At 47.9% G+C, this 23393-nt stretch overlaps 1 protein-coding gene across 3 annotated transcripts in view; it reads right to left on the minus strand.

The window, feature by feature from the left end:
• LOC147635817 (uncharacterized) overlaps positions 1 to 23393 on the minus strand; it is a 102458-nt gene that overhangs the window by 58802 nt on the left and 20263 nt on the right. For all 3 annotated transcript variants that reach the window (XM_086801166.1, XM_086801165.1, XM_086801164.1), the window contains exon 2: positions 8960 to 9233. In XM_086801166.1, the coding sequence (XP_086657292.1) occupies positions 8960 to 9233 (274 nt within the window). The remainder of the gene's footprint in view (positions 1 to 8959; positions 9234 to 23393) is intronic.

A 23393-nucleotide genomic window follows, 5' to 3' on the forward strand; every position in this document is an offset into this window, starting at 1 on the left:
TCTTGGCCATGCAAAAATAAGCCCGTGTCGTCTGCAAACTCAGCATCAAGCAGGTCCTCCCCCCGGACTGGGAGCTGAAGTCCTCTCAAACCGACCTCCTCTGCCGTCAAATACATGCTCATAGCCTCCGCAAAGAAGAGACAAAGAAAAGGGGCGAGGGGACACCCCTGACGGACTGATCTGGTCAGCTCAAAACTCGGCCCCCGTCCTCCTGCAATCAACACCTAGCTGCGAGCTGTGGAATACAGAGCCGCCACCCCTCTGATCCATCCTGGCTCAAAGCCCAGGCGAAGCATAGTGCCCTCTAAGAAACCCCAATCAACTCTATCGTATGCCTTCTCAAAATCGAGAAGCATCACGACCAAGTCCTCGCCAAGAAATCTAGCTCGGGCCGTCGCCTCCCAGAAAGTAAAGATGTTGTCAAGGATACTGCGCTCCTTGACAAATCCTGTCTGAGTAGCATGAATCAACTCCCCCAGGAACGGCTGGATCCTCAAACTCAAGGCCTTTGCTAAGACCTTGTAGACCGTATTGAGGATCGTAATAGGCCTCCAATGCCTAATATCATCTGATACTCCCTCCCCCTTGGGGATAAGATAGATCAAGCCCTCTGAAAAGCTCTGCGGCATCACCCCAGTGTCCAAAACATGCTGAAAGCCCCTGCGGAGGCCTGGCCCCAAAAGGTCCCAATAGCGCATAAAAAAGGCCGGCGTCAGTCCGTCCTCCCCTGGGCAACTATGTCGCGGCAGGACCCTCAAGGCCTCGGCAAGCTCAATCTCTGACAGAGGCGCACCTAGAACTGTACGCATACGGTCTGTGACCCTCCTCTGCACATGGGCCCACACAGTCTGTCTGCAAACATCTCGATCCTCAATGGCAGGCTCCGCTGAAAGCTGGTCTCTATAGAATGCAGTGGCAATGGCTCTGATCTCCCCGAGCTCAGTAGCTACCGATCCATCCGGTCTACCAAGCTGGCGGACTCCTGCTCGCGCATGACGGGGCCCAGTGATCTCAAAAAACTCTCCAGTCACTCTATCACCAAGCTGCGTCCACTGAGAGGCCTGACGACGATAGTAAAACTCATGTCTCTGCTCCTCTACCTCTCGAACCTCCTGGCGTGCCTGGCTCAGCTGGGACGCCATTCACTCACATGCAGGCTGCTGCTCCTGAAGGCGCTGTAGCGAAGCAAGGCTGCGTCTCAGTCGATGCTCCCGCTCGCGAATCTCTCCCAACCGTGTCAAAGCTGCAGCGTGCAGAAAAGAGCTAAGATCGATGAGTCCCTGGGCACACTGGCCCGCTGCATCCTGGTCAGAGCACTGACTATCATGCCAGATCCTCTCAATGTCCTCAGCGAGACTGGGATCTGTAAGTACCCTCTCTGGGATCCTCAACTGCAAGCTGGGCTCCCGTGTCCTCTCCTCCAATGTCAAGATAACTGGCGCATGATCTGAAAATGAGGTGCCAGCGAGAATGCCGACGGAGCCCCCTCGCTCCCCTAACCAGTCGCCCACATAAAAGCGATCAATCCATGATAGATTAGTCCCTCCCTGCCGGCGATCCGACTGGGAGAAACTAAGACTGTCCTGAGACCGGGAGAAAGCCCCATGCTGCCATGCATCAGTGATCCTCAGTGACATGCACAACCGATCCCAAGCTGCAAGCTCCGTGCCGTGCACTGTAACATGACTGCCTCCCACCCTATCTGCCGGGTCCTCAAGCATGTTGAAGTCTCCCCCGACACACCAATGTGCGGCCTCTGGCAATGCATCCGTAACCTGGGTCCAGAACTCTGCTCTGGCACTAGCATGATTGGGCGCATAGACGTTGAGCACGCCCAATAGCTCATCATGCATCCTCAGAATGACATACTGTGCTCTACCAGGCACAATGATCCCTCGATCCACAATGGCCTGCCGCCATACATCTGCAATGACCATGCATACTCCTCCCTGTCCACCCAAAGGACCAAACCCTGCAGACCAAAAAGTGTCCCATCTACCAGGCATCACCGAACCATATCTCCGGATCCTGCTCTCACCCAAGTGGTGCTCCTGCATCATCAAAATATCAATGCTGCCACCAACCAGGCATCTCTGAAGCTCCTGCCTCAAGCAACCACAATAGCGTATAAAATGTGCTCCGCCAAGGCCCTGTACATTCCATGAGATGATCCTCATGGATGCCCTGCTGAGGTGGATGCTGTCTCAGCCGTACGGCGGGCCTTCGCAAGCGGCTTGGATGGAGAGTAGTCCCCATCCGAGCGGCTGCGAATCTGCCCACCCGGTGTGCTGCAAGAATCCCGGATCAGGCGCCAGTGGCTGTGGCCCATGGCGACTGCCTCCCGCTCTGACAAAGCAACCTCGTGTATACACACATATCCAGTCACGTGCTAAGTCTGCCACTATGCGAACGACCAAATGCCGAATCCCTGAGGTATCCACACTCCCGGGATCCAAGAAAAAATGAGCCAACTCCCAAAGTCGGCCTATCACATCTGTCACCTCCAGATCGCTCATGTGATGAGAAAACTCAACTGCCTGAGTCTTCAAAGTGCTGAGAGCGAGCTCTAGAGTCCACTCCCGGTCGCAAGGGCCACATAGAGGGAACGAGAAGGCCACCGCTGAGTCTAGTGCCTCCTCCCCGCGGGCCGGAGGTATCACTACATGAACTCGGATGGGTGCTGGCTCATGGGGGCCCTCTGCTCCAAAAAGCCGTGTGAAGGTATAATCAAAAGCCTCCGAGCGCTGTCTAATGCCAAGGCGACTCAGCCGACTGCGGATAGATGAAATCCGTGAAGCCCTAATCGGCATAGGTCTCCTCTGTGATGCTCGAGCGAGGTCAGTGCTCAGCGCTCTCCGGACTGCAGGTGAACGCCAGGGAACTGCCAGGGCCTCCCGGGAAGGTGAGGCGGGTGGAGGGGGGGGAGGGGGAGGCGAGGGGGATGGAGAGGGAGCCGCTGCCGAAACCGGAGCGGCGGAGGCGGGAGGAGGCGATGGTGGAAGCGAGGCGGTGGGAGGGGACGGGGGTGGGGGGGGGGTGGGGGGGGTGGAGGGGGGGGTGCTGGCATCTCCTGGTCCTCAGTCGTCACCGCGGGGGTCTCCTCCTGGAGGGGAGAAAAGCTGTTCCTCACGGGAACCCAGTGAGGCTGAGACTGTGGCTACTGCTGCAGCGGTCTCTGGACGTGCTGCTGTGGCTGTCTCCCTCGGCGGCGCCCCTGTCCAGGCTGCCACTCCGAGGCCTCTGTGGCCTGAGCAGGTGTCCCGGAGGCAGCCTGCCGAGCCGAATCTGTGGGCGGGCCATCAGTAGCCTGCTGTGGTGAGGGTCGGGGTCTCCTGCGAGGGCAGGCCTTGGCCAGATGGCCGACCTGTCTGCAAATGAAGCACTGATTCGGGAGCCCCGAGAACTCCACTCTCTGATCTATCCATCCCCCCCCTATCCTAGGTAGCTGAATGACCTTAGGAAGGGAGGAGATGTCAGACACCAACACTCTGACCAAAGGTAGCCCAGCTGCTCTGGCCACCACTGAAGCAGCTGAGGGGCCAGTCTCTAGTACCGAGCCCACCAATGCTCCGAGCCTGGGGAGGAGTGGAAGATACTCCCGGCGGAGTCCAGGGAAGCAAACTGTAACATGAAAAAGGCGCTCTCCCTGCTCCGCCGCTGCTGGGTCAAATCCATGCTGCCAAGGTCTGAAGAAAGCCCGAGCACCCCTGATGTCAAGGGGACTCATGGCAAGGACCTTGGCAACACTCTGGGCGGCCTCGAACTCGATCTGGTAATGTCCACGGCCCAATAGCTGTACATCCAGGATCTTGCCCACATCTGCAAGAAGGCGGGCCTGAAGAAGATCCCGGATCTCCCCTCTGCTGGGGCGAGTGCCGACTATACGACAGATGGTGGAATGTGCCTGGAGGCGTTCCACCTCTGCGGCGAGGCTCGCTTCCTCTTCTGGCGAGAGAGAAAGCCTGATGGGGGTATCCTCAGGGGCGGTCGAGGGGGCTGCAGAAGAGTCCCTCTAAGGTGGGGCGGGAGGAGCCTCCATCAGAGTCTGAAGCTGTGGCGAAGGCGGAGCGAATGCGATACCTGCAAGAACCGAGCTGCACGCGAAGGGCGGAGAGGGAAGACGGGAGGATTTAAAAAAAAAAGATCCCCAAAAAAAAAAAAGATCAAAAAAAAACCAGGGGGAGGGGGGGGGGGAGGGCGACGAAGAAACAGGGGGGGGGGGCGCGGGAGCAGCGCGAAAGGAGAGGCGGTGGGGGGGAGAGAGGGCTGGCGGAGGGGGGGGGGGGGGGGGGGGCACTGACGAGGGGAGGGGGCGCGAAGGCGAACTGAAGGGGGGGGGGCGAAGGCGAACTGAAGGGGGGGCGCGAAGGCGAACTGAGGGGGGGGGGGGGGGGGGGAGGGGGGCGCTTCAGCACGAGAGAGGGAGAGAAAGCGCGGAGAAGGGGGAGGCGCGATGGCGAGAAGAGGGGGAGGCGCAAAAAGCGCTGGAAGGCGGGGGGGGGACAGGGCGCGAGGAAGGGATGGCGAGGGGCGAGCAGCGCGAGCAGGGGGGTGACGGCGGGAGCTTCAGCGAGCCATTCGTAGCTTAAGAGAGCCTACTACTATTCACAGTGCTCTTGGGAAAGATTGACTGTTTTTCCTCCAGCTGGTTTCTGATTTACAGCCTCACAGGCTGATTTCCAGCCATAGGCAAGTGTCTATATGCCCAACACACTGGTATGTGTGTCCCGTACAAGCGGACAACAGTATCAAATAGATCCTGTGAGCCAACACATGGCTGTTTTCTGCATTCAAGCAAGGGTTGAGATGAATTTGACCACGTCTCGACTAACCATAATCCGTTGAGAAGCAAGATGGTAGAGATGGTACCCTTTACTCTCTACACTAAAGCCCCCAAAAGTACATTTCACTCCCTTGTCATCAAGCTTGGTACAGTGTGGCTCAGGCACGAGCATAAGCCAAGCAATTGAAGACATGCATCTGAGCCACATATGGCTATCTATCATGCCGAGCTTTGTAAGGAGTGATAGTCTTCAAGGCTTTCATTGGACACCTATTAAGTACATATATGTGGCACACATGACAGCTTCCATCCAAAACTTTGAGAAGGTACCCTTTACTCTCGAGTCTCCATAGTACAGCCCACAAAAATACATTTTAGTGCCTTGTCATCAAGCTTGGTAGGGTCTTGCTTAGGCACAAAAGCATAAGCCAAGCAACTGAAGACATGCTTCCTTGGCGGCATCACCTACGGGTGGATAAATAAGTGCCTAGGGCGGTGGTCTATGGGCAATTAAATTTGGTAACTATGGGAGGATCTTGGGCCAAAGGCCTATTTTTTTTTTTTGGGGGGGGGGGGGGGGGGGGGGGGAGGGGAAAAAAAAAAGAGGTGGCTGATCTTATAGCCACTACCACCAAATGCTTTGCCTTTGTTTTTGCCATAGGCAGCAAAGCTCGATCCCCAATCCTCATGCCAAATCTGTTCATTCTAGATTACTCCTCTTGCAGGAGTAAGGACACCAACTCATCAAAAGAGAATGTGTTGTGATTGCCCTTCATAAGCGAACTAAGTGTGGTGGAAAAACCCTGATATGATTTAGGTAATGCATTGAGGATAGAAGAGACAAGAGAAGAATCAAATCTGGCCAATTAAGAATTGCTTCCACCTTCGATGGATCCGTACGGACTCCATGCTTAGATACAATATGCCCCAAGAAGTGTATCTCTTGCAAGAAGAACTCACTCTTCTTGCCATTAATAACCAACCTATGGTTCCGGAGTTCTGCAAACACAATGGCCAGATGCTTTCTATGCTCTTCCTTAGTTTGTGAATGCACAATCATATCATCAAAGAATGTGCCCACAAACGCTCTATGAGGCCAAAAAATCCTGTCCATCATTCTGTTAAATGTGGCAGGTGCATTTGTCAAACCAAAGGGCATAACCAAGAACTCATACAACCCAAACGTGGTTCAGAATGCTGTCTTATGCACATCCTCGGATCTAATACGTATCTGATGATACCCGCTTTTCAAGTCAATGCGACTAAAGACTGTAGAGCCCTGTAAGCGGTCCAAAATGTCATCGATCCTCGGAATAGGGAATCGATTCTTGATGGTATTCTTGTTCAGCGCCCTGTAATCAATACACATGCACCAAGAACCATCCTTCTTTTGTACTAAGAGTATAGGTGAGCAAAAGGGTGATGAGCTAGGCTGTATCAACCCTTTATTCAACAGCTCCTGTACCTGACTCATAATTTCTTCTTGTTGGGCTGCACTAACACGGTACGGCAGTCTATTTGGTGGAGTACTACTAGGAATTAGATCAATGGCATGATCTTCTGGCCTCTCTGGAGGAAGTTCCCTTGGTAATGACTCGGAAAAACAATCTTGGAACCCACATAAGAAATAAGTCCTGTCCTTATCTAACATAGACAAATTAGACTTAGACTCATCATCTTTTGCATCCTTTACATAAATCAAGTACGTGGAAAGATGCTTTTTCATTACTGATGAAATTGCGAACTGATACAATAGGAACAGATTCCTCTTTAAGTTTTACATCCAAAACATGTTCTTTCCCTCTATGAGTCAAAGTGATCTTCCTATTGTATGTATCCACCACCGCATGTACTCTGTGGCACCATGGCATACCCAACAAAACATCACATCCATCAAGTGGCATGATGAAAAACTCTTCGCTGTCCACATAACCCTGCAAATGAAGCCTGAGCTTCCCAATGATAGGAGTGACGGGTTCTGCATACCCAGGACAAGCCATGTTAGCCTCATATAACGGTCCCATCTCCTCTGCACGAATCCCCAATCGGCCAGCCAAATCCGGTGAAATAAAGTTGGCTCTAGCACCTGTGTCAAAGAATATCAAGGCATTTTGATCTCTCACTTTGCCCCATGCCCTGCACAACTCTGTCTCTTCACCACCTGGCTGTTCCCCAACAAGATCAGGAACTAACCCTGCAGAAGGTTTTGGTTTCTTTGACTTGGGCTCTCCTTTATTGTCAGAGTCCTTTTGGGACTTTCTCTTGGAACAATTAAAAGACATATGTCCCTCTTCAGTACAGTAAAAACATTTCCGAGCATCCCTCAAAGCCTCTCTCCCCAGGAGTTCTCTTGGTCATTGGCAACTTCTTATACCGCGTCTCTGTAGACCCTTTTGCATCACGCGAAGCATGCCCAGATTTTTCAGATTTCTTGCTCGAGTTCTTACTTCCTTTAAATCCAGATGAGACTCCAGTGAGTAACGCATTAGCTATCATAGCATTCTCTATCATCTGTGACATTTTTGTTACTCCAGTCTTTATACAATAGTCACGCACTTCCTTGGGCAGCCCACAACAATACTTCTCTACCTACTCAAACAAAGGCACTACATAGTAAGAAGTAACGAGGAGTAAAGCTTACCAAAACTTCTTATTGTAATCTTCGAGATTTTCACGTTTTGATGCATCCAACTTGTGCCATGCTGTCATTACATCCACCTCAAACGTAGATGTGAGCCATACGGAAGAGAACACCTGTTTAAATTGTACCCAAGTAGATGGTGCTATGCCCTGCAAAAGAAGAGTAGACCACCACTGCAACGCATTGCCCTTGAGAAAAGTGGCAGCTTTTCTCACTTTAGAGGACTCCGTGTAATTACCACCAGAAAAAGCAGCATCAAACTGTTGTAAAAAGGTAAGTGCTTTTAACTTATCTTTGGCCCCACTGAATGTATCAAATTTCACAGCAGCTCCCCCTTCGCCTTACCCCCCCTTCGCCTTACCCATAGGCGTTAGATTATCGTAAGGAAGTGGCTTCACAAGATTGCTACCCCCAGCATTCATGCCCATCATATGGTCACAACATTACCAATTCCCACACCTGGCATGCCATACATTCCAGCCATGTTTCCAAACATACCATTATGCATACCAGGCTGCATGCCCCCATACATATTTGCTTGCATTCCAGGTTGCATGCCCCCAAACATGTTTCCTTGCATACCGGACTGCATACCACCATACATATTCCCCTGCATACCAGGCTGAAAATGAGCTCCACAAGTTCCTAGCATACCCATGCCTCCGTGAGGATAACCCCCAGTCATGGATTGGAACACAGAGCCACCACCAAAATAACCTGGATGAGGGTAGCCATGGCCATTTCAAAGAAAGAGGGACATGATCATAAAGGGCTGTAGAAAACCAGAGCAAAATTTCTTGATTGAATCCCAAAGTTACCAACCCCTAGCTTAGCTGCAGGAAGGCACATGTCCAACCAATCAGAGATTGAGCTGCATCAAAGGCAATGAAAAACTGCATCTGTCAGTACTCTTTTTCTGTAAAATGGGTAGTGCAAACGTGGTAGAGGTTATCTGAGGTGAAAGCCATCACACATAACTGAAACAAAGAGACAGGTTTCCGTTCTGGCATCTGAGAAATGAAGAAAACATGGAGGTAGTCTGTGAGGGCAGGCTGAAGAAAACATGGATGTGAGGAAAAGTGGGCTCCTTTCCTGGCTTCTATCATGAAAGCATAGCACAAGCTTAGATCTGGTCTGTGAAAGTTTCTTCCAAGTGCTCAGAATGGAATAGAAATGCAGCCCACTACACGGAATGGTTTCATACATGATGAGATGGGTTGGCCCTTGGTGGCTAGACTCTTGGCTGGGACAGTGTAGGCAATTCCAAAAAATGTCATCAGCCTCCACTAGGTAACCGAAGTCATATCCCCTCCTTTAAGGATGAGATGAATGAGGCCATGAATCTTTTTTATATCTTGATTTGATTCTAGACCCCATATAATTTACAAGCGTGCCCTAGATGTCTGATGATTATGCTCTATAATGTTATTCAAGAAACATCGTAGCTAAAGGATTAAGTATAATAAAACAAATTTATTTAAAAAAAGTATCCTTTACCACTGTCATAGCTCTAGTGTAAGAGATAAAGACATTACCTACATGCTATGAGGCGTTTATGTGACTTTCTTATCTTATCGTGTAGGAACTCAAAACCATTACGAGCTGAGGCCAATCTTGGCAAAAAGGGAGTGCCACACCAACGTTCACCATTCCAATAGCACCCCTTCAATCTCATTGGCAATACCAAGGGTTCTATTTCAGCTTGAATGTCTTCAATCTCAAAATCTTCTCCCTTTTGAGAGTATCGAGAATGGTATAAAATGTAACTTTTTGGCAACAGTGATCTATCCCTCTTAACATCAGGGGTTCCTGATACAAAATTGTAAAAACTAGTTTGAGTAAGCTACTATAATCGGAGCTTATACAAGGAAAAAAGTTATTAGAATCTATAAAAATTTGATCCTTTTATATATTTACTTCATTACATCATGAAATACAATACTCCAAATCTTATAGGTTCACCATGTCACTTCATTTTTCTAGTCAGATGGGTGTGACCAGCATCTGCATCTAGAGACAAAAAGCCAGACTTGTTGACCATATGTAAAAAATAATGAGGTAGAAACTGAGAACTCATTGAGAGAGGCATGCAATAAGGGCTAGGTAGAGTTGGTAGAGGGTTCATTTGGGTAGGTGGACTAAATGCAGACTGAGAGGTGGATGGTGCCCAATGGGGACTAGCACTCTAGTCGATCACCCTCATCCCCACTCTGGTCAATCACCCCTAGACCCCACGCTGATAGATAACCCATACATTTGGGTAGGTGGACTAAATGCAGACCGAGAGGTGGATGGTGCCCAATTGAGTGCCGAGTGGGGACTAGCACTCTAGTGAATCACCCTGCACCCACTCTGGTCGATCACCCCTAGTCCCCACTCTGGTAGATCACCCCATGCAGCTGGAAACAGACCCATCTTCCCTCGTGTATCCTCAATGCCCTTTGTTCAACCTCAAAAGACTTTCCATATATGCATATGTTTATACATACATGCATACATGTTTCATAGATAAAAATGCATGTATGTTTGTTAGGAACATACGTGTAAGTACTAAGCTTATCTACTGGTTCGAAATGTGGTACAGATGGCTTACTCTTGATCATACTTGGCAGCATCACCTGAAGTCTCTATGCTCTTCGAGGTTGCCTTGCTAAGATCTTGTCCCTGGAAGGGAGGACCATACATCGTTGTTGGGTGCACCAAGGTATCAAATAACCAACATTTGGTGCGGGGATCCTATCAGCTTATGTGCAGATTGAGGAGAGAGACCATTTATGCTACTTGGGGTGCTATTGCTTGGCGCACTTAGTATGGTCAACACGTATTTTTTGAGGGCAGGGATCTGGACACCACCATTACGATATGCAGAGGTGTGTCCCAATGCTGCATGCTACAGGATATTCCTCATAATGCTACAAGATATTCCTCATACACAGTATAGGCTACCTCTGCAGCAAGTGTGGAGTAGTTTCTCTTGAAGCTTGCTGCCTGGTCCGATATTCTATCCAAGCCCCTCCTCTACAAAGCAAGTCTCGGACTCTAGTACTACCCTATAAATCTTCACCATTATATGGCCAATCATGATAGTCATGGGGTCTCCTGTACCTCATGCGAAACAGATAGGGTTGCTTCAACCTTTGCCAGTTCTTGAAGGTCCTTTCCAAGATATCAGTATGGACTTTGTTGGACCTCGTTCCGCCGCATTTGGATCTCGGAACACACGATGCACGACCATTGTGGACCAATTCAGTAAATTTTGCATGTTGATCCCGTGCAAGCAAACGGCCACAACTGAAGACATCACTCGCTTGTTCATTCAAAATTGGTACCCCATTGGAGGTTTGCCAAGGAGAATAACATCAGATAGGGATCCCAAGTTTACTTCAAATTTTTGGAGAGAATCATTCAACAAATTTGGGACCAAGTTGCATCTGTCCATTCCATCCGCAGACAGACGGCCAGACAGAAATCTACAATTAGCTAGCTTTTGTTGTTCTCAAATCGTTCTTCCTTTGGTTCAGGCCAACCTCAACGACACTCATTCATCTAGCATTGGTCGGACTCCGTACGAGGCAACATTTGGTCACCGTTTCTTATCACTACTTACGAGAATGGTATCACCTTCCTTGGAGGCCAAAAAGACCACCAAAACTTTTTCAAAGATCATTGAGTCCGTCAAGGAACACCTTGCCAAAGCACAAGAAGCATACACCAGGCAAGCCAAAAAATCAAGACGACATGTCAACTTTAAAGAAGGGGATTGGATATATCCCCGGATAATGAAGCAGAGATTTAGGCAAGTGCACAAACATTGTCCAAAACTCTCCTTTCGTAGCTTCGGATCCTTTCCTATCATTAAAAAGATAAATGATGTCTCTTTGAAGCTTGAGCTTTCAGATAGTTAGAGTATGCATAATGTTTTCCATGTTTCTTGGTTGAAGCCCTACATTGGTCCAGTGTTGCAAGATATTGCAAATGAGCAACAACCAAATATGATAGACGAAGCCAAAGTCATTGAGCCTGAACAGATTCTCCTCCACATATGGAAGCATGGATCCGGTCCAAGACAAAGACAATTCTACACGAAGTTCAGGGACCGAGGTACCCATGAAGCAGTCTAGCTTGACGAAGAGTTCTTTCTAGAGTACCCCCAACTCCTAACGGACTACTTGGAAGCGATGAACCTGCCGCCAAGCTAAGCACGAGGGAATATCACATGCACCCTGCACTGGAGTGCTATGTGACACACTGGCTCTACATCAGTGCAACATTCATACAATAGGATTTATCTTTTTCGGAATTTGTCATATGCCGTGACCCCATTGTGTGCCCCAGTCTGGGACATGTCACGCACGAGCTACGTAGATCAGTCTCCACAGCCATAGAGAGTATGCATGTGTCCGTCCTCTTACCCACTTGTAGGTTCATCACATAGGTTCATGTGCATCTTAGAACATGCACATGGGCTAGTCTATGCACCAGCCCATAAGGCACCCCTTCATGGGGGTTTCCTGGCACATGGGTCTAAGGATCCTATATGCCAATGCTCCTAGGCATGATAGCTACCATATTGGCCATCTTCTTGCCCATGGATGGCATAGGCAACCAGTCGGCAACCTACAAAGGCCTCCATAGTGCAGTCGGCCAGCATCAGGAGCCTCCTTTCATGAGTCGGCCAGCATCAGAGTTTGTTAGGGCAGCTAGTCGTGGAGCATCCAGTCGACCAGCATGAAAGGGGCAACAGAAGTGTTAAGCACAGCATTAAATGCTGTAAAAAAGCATTATTTGACCCATCAAAACAGGCCGACAGTAGCCATACCGGCTGACCGGCAACAAATATTAATATATAAGTAGGCGCATGATGTTCAGGAAAAATTATCCATTATCAAATCAGTCTACAACAGATTTTCCATACCAAAAGCCTCCAGCTTCCTTGTGCATACTTTCAGCAGTCAACACCTCAGTGTGCTACAGTTCCCAAGGCCTCCGCGAAGAGATTCTTCATCATTCAGCCAGCATATGTGCATCCCTCAGTTTTGGGCTTGCATAGTAGCTATTCAAAGGAGCTTGGACAGCATCTGGATCAACCTGCGTTCGGTCCACTTCGTCCTTGCGTTTGGCAGTTCTCAATCATCAGTCATATTCATTGTAAAAGTTCTCCAAAGATACATAAGCAAATACTCCTGCTTGCAGGAGGCTTCAGTGGGTAATTGGGACCCTATACTACGTCGACTCTTCAATCTTCTCCCTCTCTCTTCTATTCTCTCTCAAGTAAAGTGGAATTGCATAAAATCACTGTGAGTTATGACGATCAACCTATTGCATGCTACATCGGCGGACTCCCGTCAAGCGATCATTTTTTTCTTGGTTTCACATTGGATGTCGTCATGGGTCTTTGTAAATAATATGTGAAGTAGTATTTTTGCAAAAGAGCTTTTTAGATGTACAGGTGAACGCTATACGAAACATGCTGAAGTGTTGAACCTCTGCTCCTGCCCTATGTTGCCTCCGCCTGCTCCTTTGCTGCTCCCGCCTGCCTCTGCTGCCTTCACCTGCCCAATTGCTGCCTTCGCCTACCCTTCTGCAAACCCCCCGCCTGTCCCTCTGCAGCATTCGCTAGCCTTTCCTCAGTCCCCACCTGCCCTTCAGCTGCCCCCGCCAGCCCCTCTGCTGCCCCCCGCCTACCTTTGTCACCAATTGGCCAACCATTTGGTCCATCTCCAGTTTTTTTCTCTCGTTCACTTGAGGCCAGGCCGGTGTCTCATGTGAAGAGGCCAGTATTCTTGCTTGACATGGACGAGAGCCAGACTGGTGCCACCCGTGTGTTAGCAGGATGGCGTCGTATGGACAGGAGCCAGACTGGTGCCACCCGTGTATGACCTGGACTGTGTTCGACCCATGGGATTGTCACCCCTTGGAAGAGCCAGTATTCATGCCGTGTCTTGCCTATGGGACTGTCACTCCATAGGGAGGCTCGTGCCTGGAACTGTGTTTTACCTATGGGACTGTCACTCCATAGAAAGACCAAGATTTATGTTTTACGTCGTGCCATTTTTGTGCCGACAGATATTTTGTACTTGTTCCATGAACGGGGGATATGTCCATGATACTATTTGAACATGCACTCATGTTTTGCATGTTTGAAACTGTTTTCGCATGACTTGTATTTTTGTGTTTGCCTGTTTCACACGTCACTTACTGGACGCCTGCCAGTGAGTCGTGAAGTTTGCTCTGTCTTCTGACAAGTTTTGTTGCGTGCGAACAAGTGGTAAGTGTATTGCACATGTTGGTTTAATACTTTAATCTCTAACCTTTCATTTTATAAGGTTATATGTTCACTCTCACTTAAAAGTGGGCACCCACTTAGGGGCCAAGTTGGGAAGCCTCACTTAACTTGTGTGTGTGTGGGGGTGGGTGCATGGTCACCTACCCACACCACCATGGAACTAGCCGCCCACATGCAAACGTCGGGAGCCAGCCAAATCTAATTGTTTACTCCCCCTCCAACATTTACAAAAAGGAGCCACCACCTCTATCGTAGGAGTCACCCAGTGTTCATCTATTGCGCTCGTTTTCCGACAGGCGGCTGCCATCTCCATCAGAACTGCTGCGCTTGTCTCCTATCTTGCAGGCGGCTGTTTTTCCTCCCCTACCAGGCGACTGTTGTTCCTTCAGCGGGCAACTGCATCTCTGCAGGCTGCGCTGCCTCTTCTCTTGCAGGCAGTTGTGGGCCATCTCCAGCAGGCGCTGCGCCCCATCTTCAGTAGGCTATGCCTGTCCTCCAGCAGGCTGCCCACTACACAGTAGGCGGCTGTGCAGGCTGCAGCCAGGTGGCTGTGCACAGCAGCCAGGCGCCTCCTATCCATCAGGTGGCTGTTTTCCCATCCTCTCAGGCGGCTGTGCCCTCAGCAGAAGGTGTCTGCGCCTGCTTACCAGCCTGCTGTCCACTCTTGTCGGCGGCTGTGTGCCACCCTCCAGCAGGCAGCTGCCTACTCAGCAAAGCGGTTGTGCGCTCCATCACCAACAAGGCTCCTGTGCTCTGCATACTGGTGGTAGCTGTGCCCTGCATAAGGCGGCTCTTGCTCTATCTCCTTCAAGCGACTTCACCACTCATCCACTTGCAGCCATAGGCGGTTGCGCCTGCCCACAGCTGGCGACTGCGCATGCCTCTCCTCCCATACAGGCTTTTGTGTTCTTCACCAGGCGGCTGCATCACTAGGCGGCTGTAGCAAGACAAGCTACGCCGCCTCCTCCACAAGAAGGCAGCTGTGTCCTACACAGCAGGTGGTTGTGCCTCTTTTCCACAGGCGGCGTCTTCCTTCTTCAAGTGGCTACATCTTCAACACAGGCAGCTTCTCCTCCTCCTTTTCGATAGGCTGTTGTGTCTTGGTGTCCTCCACTCATGGCTGCACACAAACAGACACATCCGGGTATTGGTCTTCCATCTGCCATCCACAAGTAAGTGAATTTTCAGATTTAAGTAAAGTACTTTGTGATAAATCTGATAAGGGATTCTCTCCACGGCAACACCCATTCGGTGCCGGGTAGTCCAAGCCTCTTGGAGAACCACGGTCCAAAGGTGCTGAGATCGGGAGAGCCAGGCGTTAGTACAAGAGCACCTGTTTGTGCGTGGTCCTGGAACACCAGTGGGGCGCTCTCCGTGGAGTCCAGTGAAAGCACAGGACCGTAGAGACTAGACCACGCAAGTGGTCGCTCTACTTCGAACATCTACTTCCAGCCTTTTGTTTGGTACTGTATTCATTTGTACATGGACATCATCTGGTTCTTTGAACCCATGGAGCATTGTATTTGTTAAATACTCCCAATAAATATATCATATATTGAGGGGGGGGTCGGCCCATTCCGGCCCCAGTGCTGGTGTCCATCTATTTCATTTCATTTCATTTCAATTTCAAGTTGTTATTGAGTTGTCCATTTCAAATTGTGATATTAAGTTGTGCTATTACGCGTGTGGGTGTCCAACGGAGTCTATTCCCACTCGACGGGATCGGTTTCATTGGTATCAGAGCACGGTTGTTTTCCTCTTCTTAGTGGGGAAACGAACCTGTGTACTGGATATCCCGCTTCTAGCACACTTAACACAATGGACAGCCAAGGCAACCCTTTGGAAGTGCCAAATTCGAGGGGCCCATCAAGTGCCTCGCGTGGTTCTGATGCTCTACAAGGAAGGCACAAGCCCCTTGAAAGGGTTAATGATAGTGAATCAAAGGGACAACTGTCTCGAGAAAAGACAGTCATACTTGATGAAGAGCCTGATGCAATGAGGGCTGATATGGAACATATGAGAAAGCTTTTGCAGGCACAAGAGCAAGAGCTAAAATTTTTGCATGAAGATCCCCATGTGCAAAGTGCCATTGAAGCAAGAAAAGCCGATGCAATGGTAGATGTGACTTTTGAGTCCATGGCACGGGAAGTGGGCAAGAAGCCAAGGGAGTTGGCACTTGCCTACCTCCTCCGCAAAGGTGACATCAAAGAGGAGGACGATGGAGAGCTGAAATTCAGAAATCCACCTCGCTTGAAGCATGGAGATCCCGCATCTCAAAGGTTGAGGTCTTTCATGCAAAAGGAAGAGGTGACAGTCAGCTCTCGTCATGCATCTTCTCCACAAGACACAAAGCCTGACAGGTATATGTATGCTAGTGCTCATGGAGGGTATGAAAGTCACGTGCATTCAAGACATGTATCCCATGGTAGGGGTAACAGGTCTGCATCTAGAAGAGTTTTTCCCACTGAGTTGTCTCATGGAGAGACATTGCCTTATGCAAGAAAGTCACATGCATCTGATTCTCAAGTTCGTGGAGCACATGCCACCGTGCTTCATGAAACTTCTATGATGGCCTAGGAGCCCATGCACATAGGGCTACCCTGTTGGATAAGGGGAAAAGAAAAAGAGAAGACCATGAGCCTCATGCCAGAAAGCTCAAGGAATTTAAAGCAGGTGACAAGTCTGTTAAATTTGATGTTTTTCATGGAGAGCATGATGCTTCCGAAGTGTTAGCATTTGTGGCACAGTTCGACATTGCTTTTAGCGATGAGGACTTCACTGAAAATTCTAAAGTACGCCATGCTAGCATGTTTTTGAAAGGGACCGCTGCTCATTGATGGATCACTGAAAAGATCACCAAGGATCCCATTTGCACCTGGAAGGAATTTAAGGACAGATTCTATGCTCAGTTTTTGCCACCAAATGCGGAGCAAACTCTCAACCAAAAGTGGGATAGACTTGAGCAAAGAGATAATGAAAGCGTGCAGCAGTATGTCAACAAATTCTGGAAACTATTGCTGGAGGTAACTCCTTTTATGCAAATCACTGAGGATGAAAGAAAGATGAAGTTTCGCTCTGGATTGCAACCAGCTTATCGTTCGGGCATTGAATTGCACCCGAAACATACTTTGCAACAGCTCATAGCTTCTGCTCTTGCTACAGAGCAATTGGTGCTCAAAATTAAGCAGGATCAAGGCGGTTCAAAGAGGAAAGACAAGGCTGTCCCAAATCTGCAAAAATGTGGACAGCCACCTAGAAAGAACTTCCGGGAGACCCACAAGGGAGGTAGAGCTGAAAATACCTCATCTAAGGATCAAGGCCCAAAGAAGAACAAATTCGGCTTGACTCCGGAACAAAGAGAGCAATATGCCAAGGAGGGAAAATGTTTTTTTTGTGGTAGCAAAAAGCACATGTTTCGACAGTGCCCTGACCGCAAACCTAAGCACGAGGACAAGCAGACCAAGGCTAATGTACATGCAGTTCCCAATGTGCAAGGAAACACTGAACATGATGCAAAAGAGCGAATGGTATGCAAGGCTTGGGGTCAAATCAAGGATCAGCCCGCCTTATTCATGTTTGATGACTGTGCAACCGATAACTTCATCTCCATACAAACGGCAGCTGCATTGGATATTGAGGTTAAGAACATGGGACCCCAGATTGAAGCCGAAGCTGCATTTGTTGGAAAAGAGGTGCAGGTTATCCCATTGATGATAGGGAAGTTGCGCATACATATCCAGGGCTACCTTGATAATGAACATTTCTTAGTTGCTCCACTAAATGGATGTCATGTATTGTTGGGCAAGCCATGGCATCATAGGCTTGAGCCCTGCAAAGAGTACAAGACCAATATGATTTCTTTTATGCATAAAGGCCGCAGGCATTTCATTGATGCTGGCAAAGAAGGGGATTCCATCCCACTTGTATCTCACATCCAAATTAATAAAGCAATGAAAAAGAGTCTTTCTGCGTACTTGGTTTTTGTTCGTGATAGCCTTGTACCAAGTCATCAAAATGTGGATGCTATGACTAATGATAGGCTGAATTTTCTTCGTGCATTCAACGACTGTTTTGCTGATTCATTGCCAGGTGAATTACCTCCCCAAAGGCCCGAAGATCATCGCATAGATCTTGTGCCAGGTAGTTCTCCACCTAACAAACCCGCATACCGAGTGAGTGCTGCACAACAAGAAGAAATCATGAAGCAAGTAAATGAGCTATTAGAGAAAGGTTTGGTCCAGCCCAGTTCCTCACCTTATTGCTCTCCTGTGCTTCTTGTTCAAAAGAAAGACGGATCATTCCGCATGTGTGTGGACTATAGAGCTTTAAACAAGCTTACCATCAAGAACAGATTTCCAATTCCGCGTATTGATGACATCTTAGATAAGCTTGATGGTTCGGCTTGTTTCACCCGACTTGATTTGAAGAGTGGTTATCACCAAATACGAGTGGTGCCACAAGATGTCCATAAAACTACCTTCAGGACAGCCTTTGGATTATATGAATTTTTGGTAATGCCTTTTGGTCTCACCAATGCTCCTCCCACGTTTAATCGTATGATGGATAGGATATTCCGACCCCATCGCAAATTCATAGGAGTATTCTTTGATGATATCTTGGTTTTCTCCAAGAATGAGCAGGAACACAAAACTCATTTGGTCACAGTGTTCGAAGAGTTGCGGAAGCATAAACTTTTCATTAATGCCAAGAAAAGTGAGTTTTTCCTTTCAGAGATTCATTATCTGGGTCATATTGTATCCAAAGATGGAGTAACAATGGATCCTGCAAAGATAGAGACCATTCAAAATTGGCCCGAATTGCAAAACGTACATCAAGTACGTAGTTTTCTGGAATTATGTTCGTATTATAGGCGTTTCATAAGGCATTTTGCTAGGATAGCCACTCCTCTACATGATCTCACAAAGAAGAAAACCACTTTCAAATGGACTTCAAAAGAACAGGATGCTTTCTTGCAGCTCAAGCATGCTATCATATGTGGACCAATTTTGATTGTTCCTGACTTGCACAAGTCATTCGTAGTTGAATGTGATGTTTGTGGTGATTGTATAGGAGCTGTCCTAAATCAAGAAGGGCATGCAGTTGCATATGAGAGCCGTCGTTTACATGATGCTGAGCTTCATATGGATATCTATGAGAAAGAGCTCTTGACTGTAATTCATGCTTTAAAGATACGGAAACATTATCTTCTTGGGGCTGAATTTGTAGTCAAGACAGATCATCAAAGCTTGAGATACTTTCTATCTCAAACAAAGCTTTCAGAGAAGCAGATGAGAATAGCAAACTTTCTTTCCATGTTTCATTTTCAGATTGTGCATACTCCAGGAAAGAAAAATGTGGTGGCCGATGCATTATCCAGGAGGCTTTATGTAGCTGCAGTCTCAGTATCCTCTCATGGAGACTTATCTGCTATGCGTGATTTGTATCATTTGGATGCGTGATTTGTATCATTTGGATGCTGATTTTTGCCATATATGGACTGATTTGATGGCTGGTCATTCACATGCCTCTTATGTTATCAACGAGGGTTATCTTATGAAGGATAATTGCCTATATGTGGTGAAGGATTTGCGTCCAAAGGTTATGGACGAATGTCACGCTCCACCTTATGCTCGTCGTAGAGGTATTATGCCCACTACACGCATGATTAAGAGATATTTCTTTTGGCCAAGCATGCGTAAAGACATTGAGGCTTATGTACGTGCATGTATTACTTGCCAATAGGTGAAATTTGACAGGCAAAAACCTCCAGGTTTGCTTCAGCCAATGCCTATTCCCTCGCAACCTTGGGAAAGTATTACTATGGATTTTATTATGGATTTGCCTCGATCTCAGCATGGGAATGATGCTATTTGGACCATTGTGGACAGATTTAGCAAGCAAGCTCATTTCTTGCCCGTCAAGAAAACCATTAAAGCTGATCATATGGTAAAGCTTTTTCTTGCTAATATCTTCAAGCATCATGGTATGCCTAAATCCATTGTTGGGGATAGAGATCCCAGGACTACAAGCCTCTTTTGGAGAGCTTTATTTGATAATATGGGTACTAAACTTGAGTTTTCATCAGCTTATCATCCCCAAACGGATGGCCAAAGTGAAGCTGCAAATTCAGCCGTGTTGGATTTATTGAAGTGTTGTGTGGCAGTCAAAAGACTGCATGGGAGAAGTATCTTCCACTTGTTGAGTTTGCCTACAACAATACGATCCATGCCTCCACGGGAAAGGCTCCGTTTGAGATCATTTATGGCAAAGTGGTATTGCCACCCATCCTTCGCACCAAGGATGAGATTTTTGCAGCTAATGAATATGTTCGTGACTTGGATGTAGCTGCGGACAGCCATTGCAAGATCACAAGATAAGCATAAAATGACTGCTGACAAGCATAGAAGGGACATGCAAGTCAAAGAAGGTGATTGGGTTTTGCTGAAATTTGAGAAGGTTAGGCTTCAGAAGAGGCCAGCACGAGAAGGATCGTATCCTAAGCTTTCTCCTCACTATTATGGACCCTTCAAGGTGATTCAAAAGATCAATGAAGTGTCATATAGGCTTGCTTTACTTAGTTACTGGAAGATTCACAATGCATTTCATGTGAGTCTATTTCAGAAATATGTGGGGCCAGATCCTGACGAGCCTGAAGATCCGCCAGAGATTGATGAGCTTGAGGAGATCCTCCAGCCAGAATAGATTGTTTTTCACAAGGAGGGAAAGCTACCTGCAGGAAAGCTTTCCAGGAAATACCTTGTGAAGTTTATGAATTATTTGCCTATTGATGCCAAGCGGGTCAATGAGGATTATTTTGTTGATTACCCACAGTTGTTGCAGGCATATCTTGAGGCTTTTCAGTTGAGGACAACTCTTTAGAAGCCCGAGGGGATGTCACCAATTGGCCGACCATTTGGTCCATCTCTAGTTTTTGTGTCTCGTTCACTTGAGGCCAGGCCGGTGTCTCATGTGAAGAGGCCAGTATTCTTGCTTGACATGGACGGGAGCCAGACTCGTGCCACCCGTGTGTTAGCAGGATGGCGTCGTATGGACGGGAGCCAGACTGGTGCCACCCGTGTATGACCTGGATTGTGTTCGACCCATGGGATTGTCACACCATGTGTAACTCGCGGCGGGTGCCCAGGGGACTAGGGCCTTTGACACACTTGTTGATACCATCAATGCATATTAAAACATTTAAACATGGCCACAGCCTTAACACATATCCATCATCACTTTGCATAAAACATAAAGCTGGACAAATGCTACAAATGGAGCTTGCACGAGTGACACTGCATAGAGGCCAGAATGGGCCGACCCCCCCCCCCCCCTTGGAGTATTTTATTACCCAAGGAGAATAATATCATGTACAAGCTTTGAGGGCCTTACTCTCCCCACAGGAGATGCCGGATTATCCATATACAAATGCCATAACACAGCCCAACACGAGGCAACCAAGCCGGAACATAGGCTGTAGAAATGCCGAGCCAACAATATAATCCATATACCTCCGTGTGGGTACTGATTCTTCCCCAAAAACCACGGGTCTTCATGCAATAGAGTCGGTACAGCAAGTACCACTCTCCATTCAGCCGGTACAGCAGGTACAGTGGCTGGTACGACAGGTACAATGGTTGGTACAGCGGGTACGGTGGCTGGTACAGCAGGTACAGCAAGTACAGAAGCTGGTACAGTTGGTACAATGGGTGGTACAGTAAGTACAAAAGCTGGTACAGCCGGTACAAGGGCTTCAGTATTACTTCGCGATGGAAACCTCCCCAAAACAGTCCCATACATCCGGTATTCTTCATGGGCAGCCTTCAAGTGAGAGAGAAAGAGAGTAGCCATCATTAGGGAAGCCTTCAACGGTGGTAGAGGCTAGTGTGCAGCAAAAGAGCCTCCATTAATGAAGAGAGAGGACTCCAATTTATAGATTTGGGCCTCCCATGAGCTAAAATGGCAAGAGAAGGCTACAATGACAAGTGGAGAGACACACAATAGCTGAAGTGACAAGTGTGAGGCCACTTGTCTCACTTTGATCCACTATATAACAAGTGTCAGGCCACTTGTCTCACTTTGATCCACTTTTCTAACAAGTGTCAGGCCACTTGTCTCACTTTGGTCCACTTTCTTGCCACATGTCCCAATCTAAGAGATGGGTCCTTCCATAATCTTTACCTCTAAAAATATCCCAACTGGTAGACATTCTGTCATAGGCACTTTGCCAACTCTTGGTATCTGCTCAATTTCAGATGTAATGACGCGAACAGAATTTCCATCGGAGTCGGGCCAAAAATAGCAACTCTCCGAAATTTTAGGAGTGTGGTCCTTAGTATTCTAGGATAATCCCCCATTCCCAAAGCTTGTACTTTCCAAATATTTAGGCATCCTGGAGTCCACCAGACCCCTTTCATACTGGGAAATGTCCAGGCTGGTGACATCCTCCCCAACTTCTTAAAAGTTGTCCGCAACTTTAAGCTCCAAGCCATATGTTCAATATATCATCATGTCCCATCAAGTGGGCGAGACGAAACAGTCTCAAAAATCCAATATAACCGAAGATTCCATGTCCCAAAGAAATGGGTGAGACCAAACAAGTCTCCATAATACCAATATCATGTCCCAAAATAAATGGGCGAGACAAATCAGCCCCATAAGTCCAGATATCATAATCATGTCCCAAGATAAATGGGCGAGAGAAATCAGTCCCATAAGTCCAGATATCATAATCCATGTCCCAAGTAAATGGGCGAGACAAAATAAGTCTCCTGCCAACAAGACATCGGTCCACATGACCCTTGGCATAGACATAAGTCCCGTCATGTCCACTTTACCACTTACACTCCGTGTTGGTACTCTGACCACACACCTTGGATGAGAGGTGGGCTTACAAGAGACACACAATGAGCCGGAACGGCCGACCCCTCCCTTGAGTAAATTGTATTACTATTGGAGAAATTCAATACATAGCTTCACGGGCATCCATGCCAAATCCTCCATGCCAATGCATATGAAATTCAGCATTTAGAAAACAATGGTATGTCGATGTAGATCACCAAGGAGCTGCCTTGACGCCCGGCCCGACTTCAGTGCCCATATTCTCTACCATTGGCTCTATGTTCTACCAAGCAAGGTAGCAACATCTTGAAGAGCACTTAGGACAAAAGAAATACTACACAGGGCGGCTAAACAAGGAGTCCTGAAAACAATCACTCGCAGGCATAGATAACCTGGTGTTCCATACGCATTTCTGCTACACATAGTTTATAGGCATTTCGGCCACCAATAGTTTGTAGGCATTTCGGCTACCAACTCACACTACCCTCTCAAGTGCCCATGTTCCCTTCCATCTGCTCTCTATTGTTCCACGCACACATGGTAGAAACAATCTTCAAGAGAGCACGTAGGACAAGAGAACACTACACAGGGTATGTTGTGCTTGTCACTACCCTTTGAAGTGCCCATGTTCCCTTCCATCTGCTGTCTATTGTTCCACCCTCACATGGTAGAAACAATCTTCAAGAGAGCACGTAGGACAAGAGAACACTACACAAGGTAAGTGAACCATGAGTTTCATAAGTCCAATGCATCCCAAATAAAGGGAGCCAAAAAGAATAATCCATAAACCTGAGGATGCATCCAAACCCCTAGAAAAGAAGTCCAGGAATCCATAGACCTGTATA

The sequence above is a fragment of the Cibotium barometz genome, chromosome 8 (assembly GCF_041138505.1).
Source record: "Cibotium barometz isolate CiBa-2024 chromosome 8, ASM4113850v1, whole genome shotgun sequence".
Classification (NCBI taxonomy): domain Eukaryota; kingdom Viridiplantae; phylum Streptophyta; class Polypodiopsida; order Cyatheales; family Cibotiaceae; genus Cibotium; species Cibotium barometz.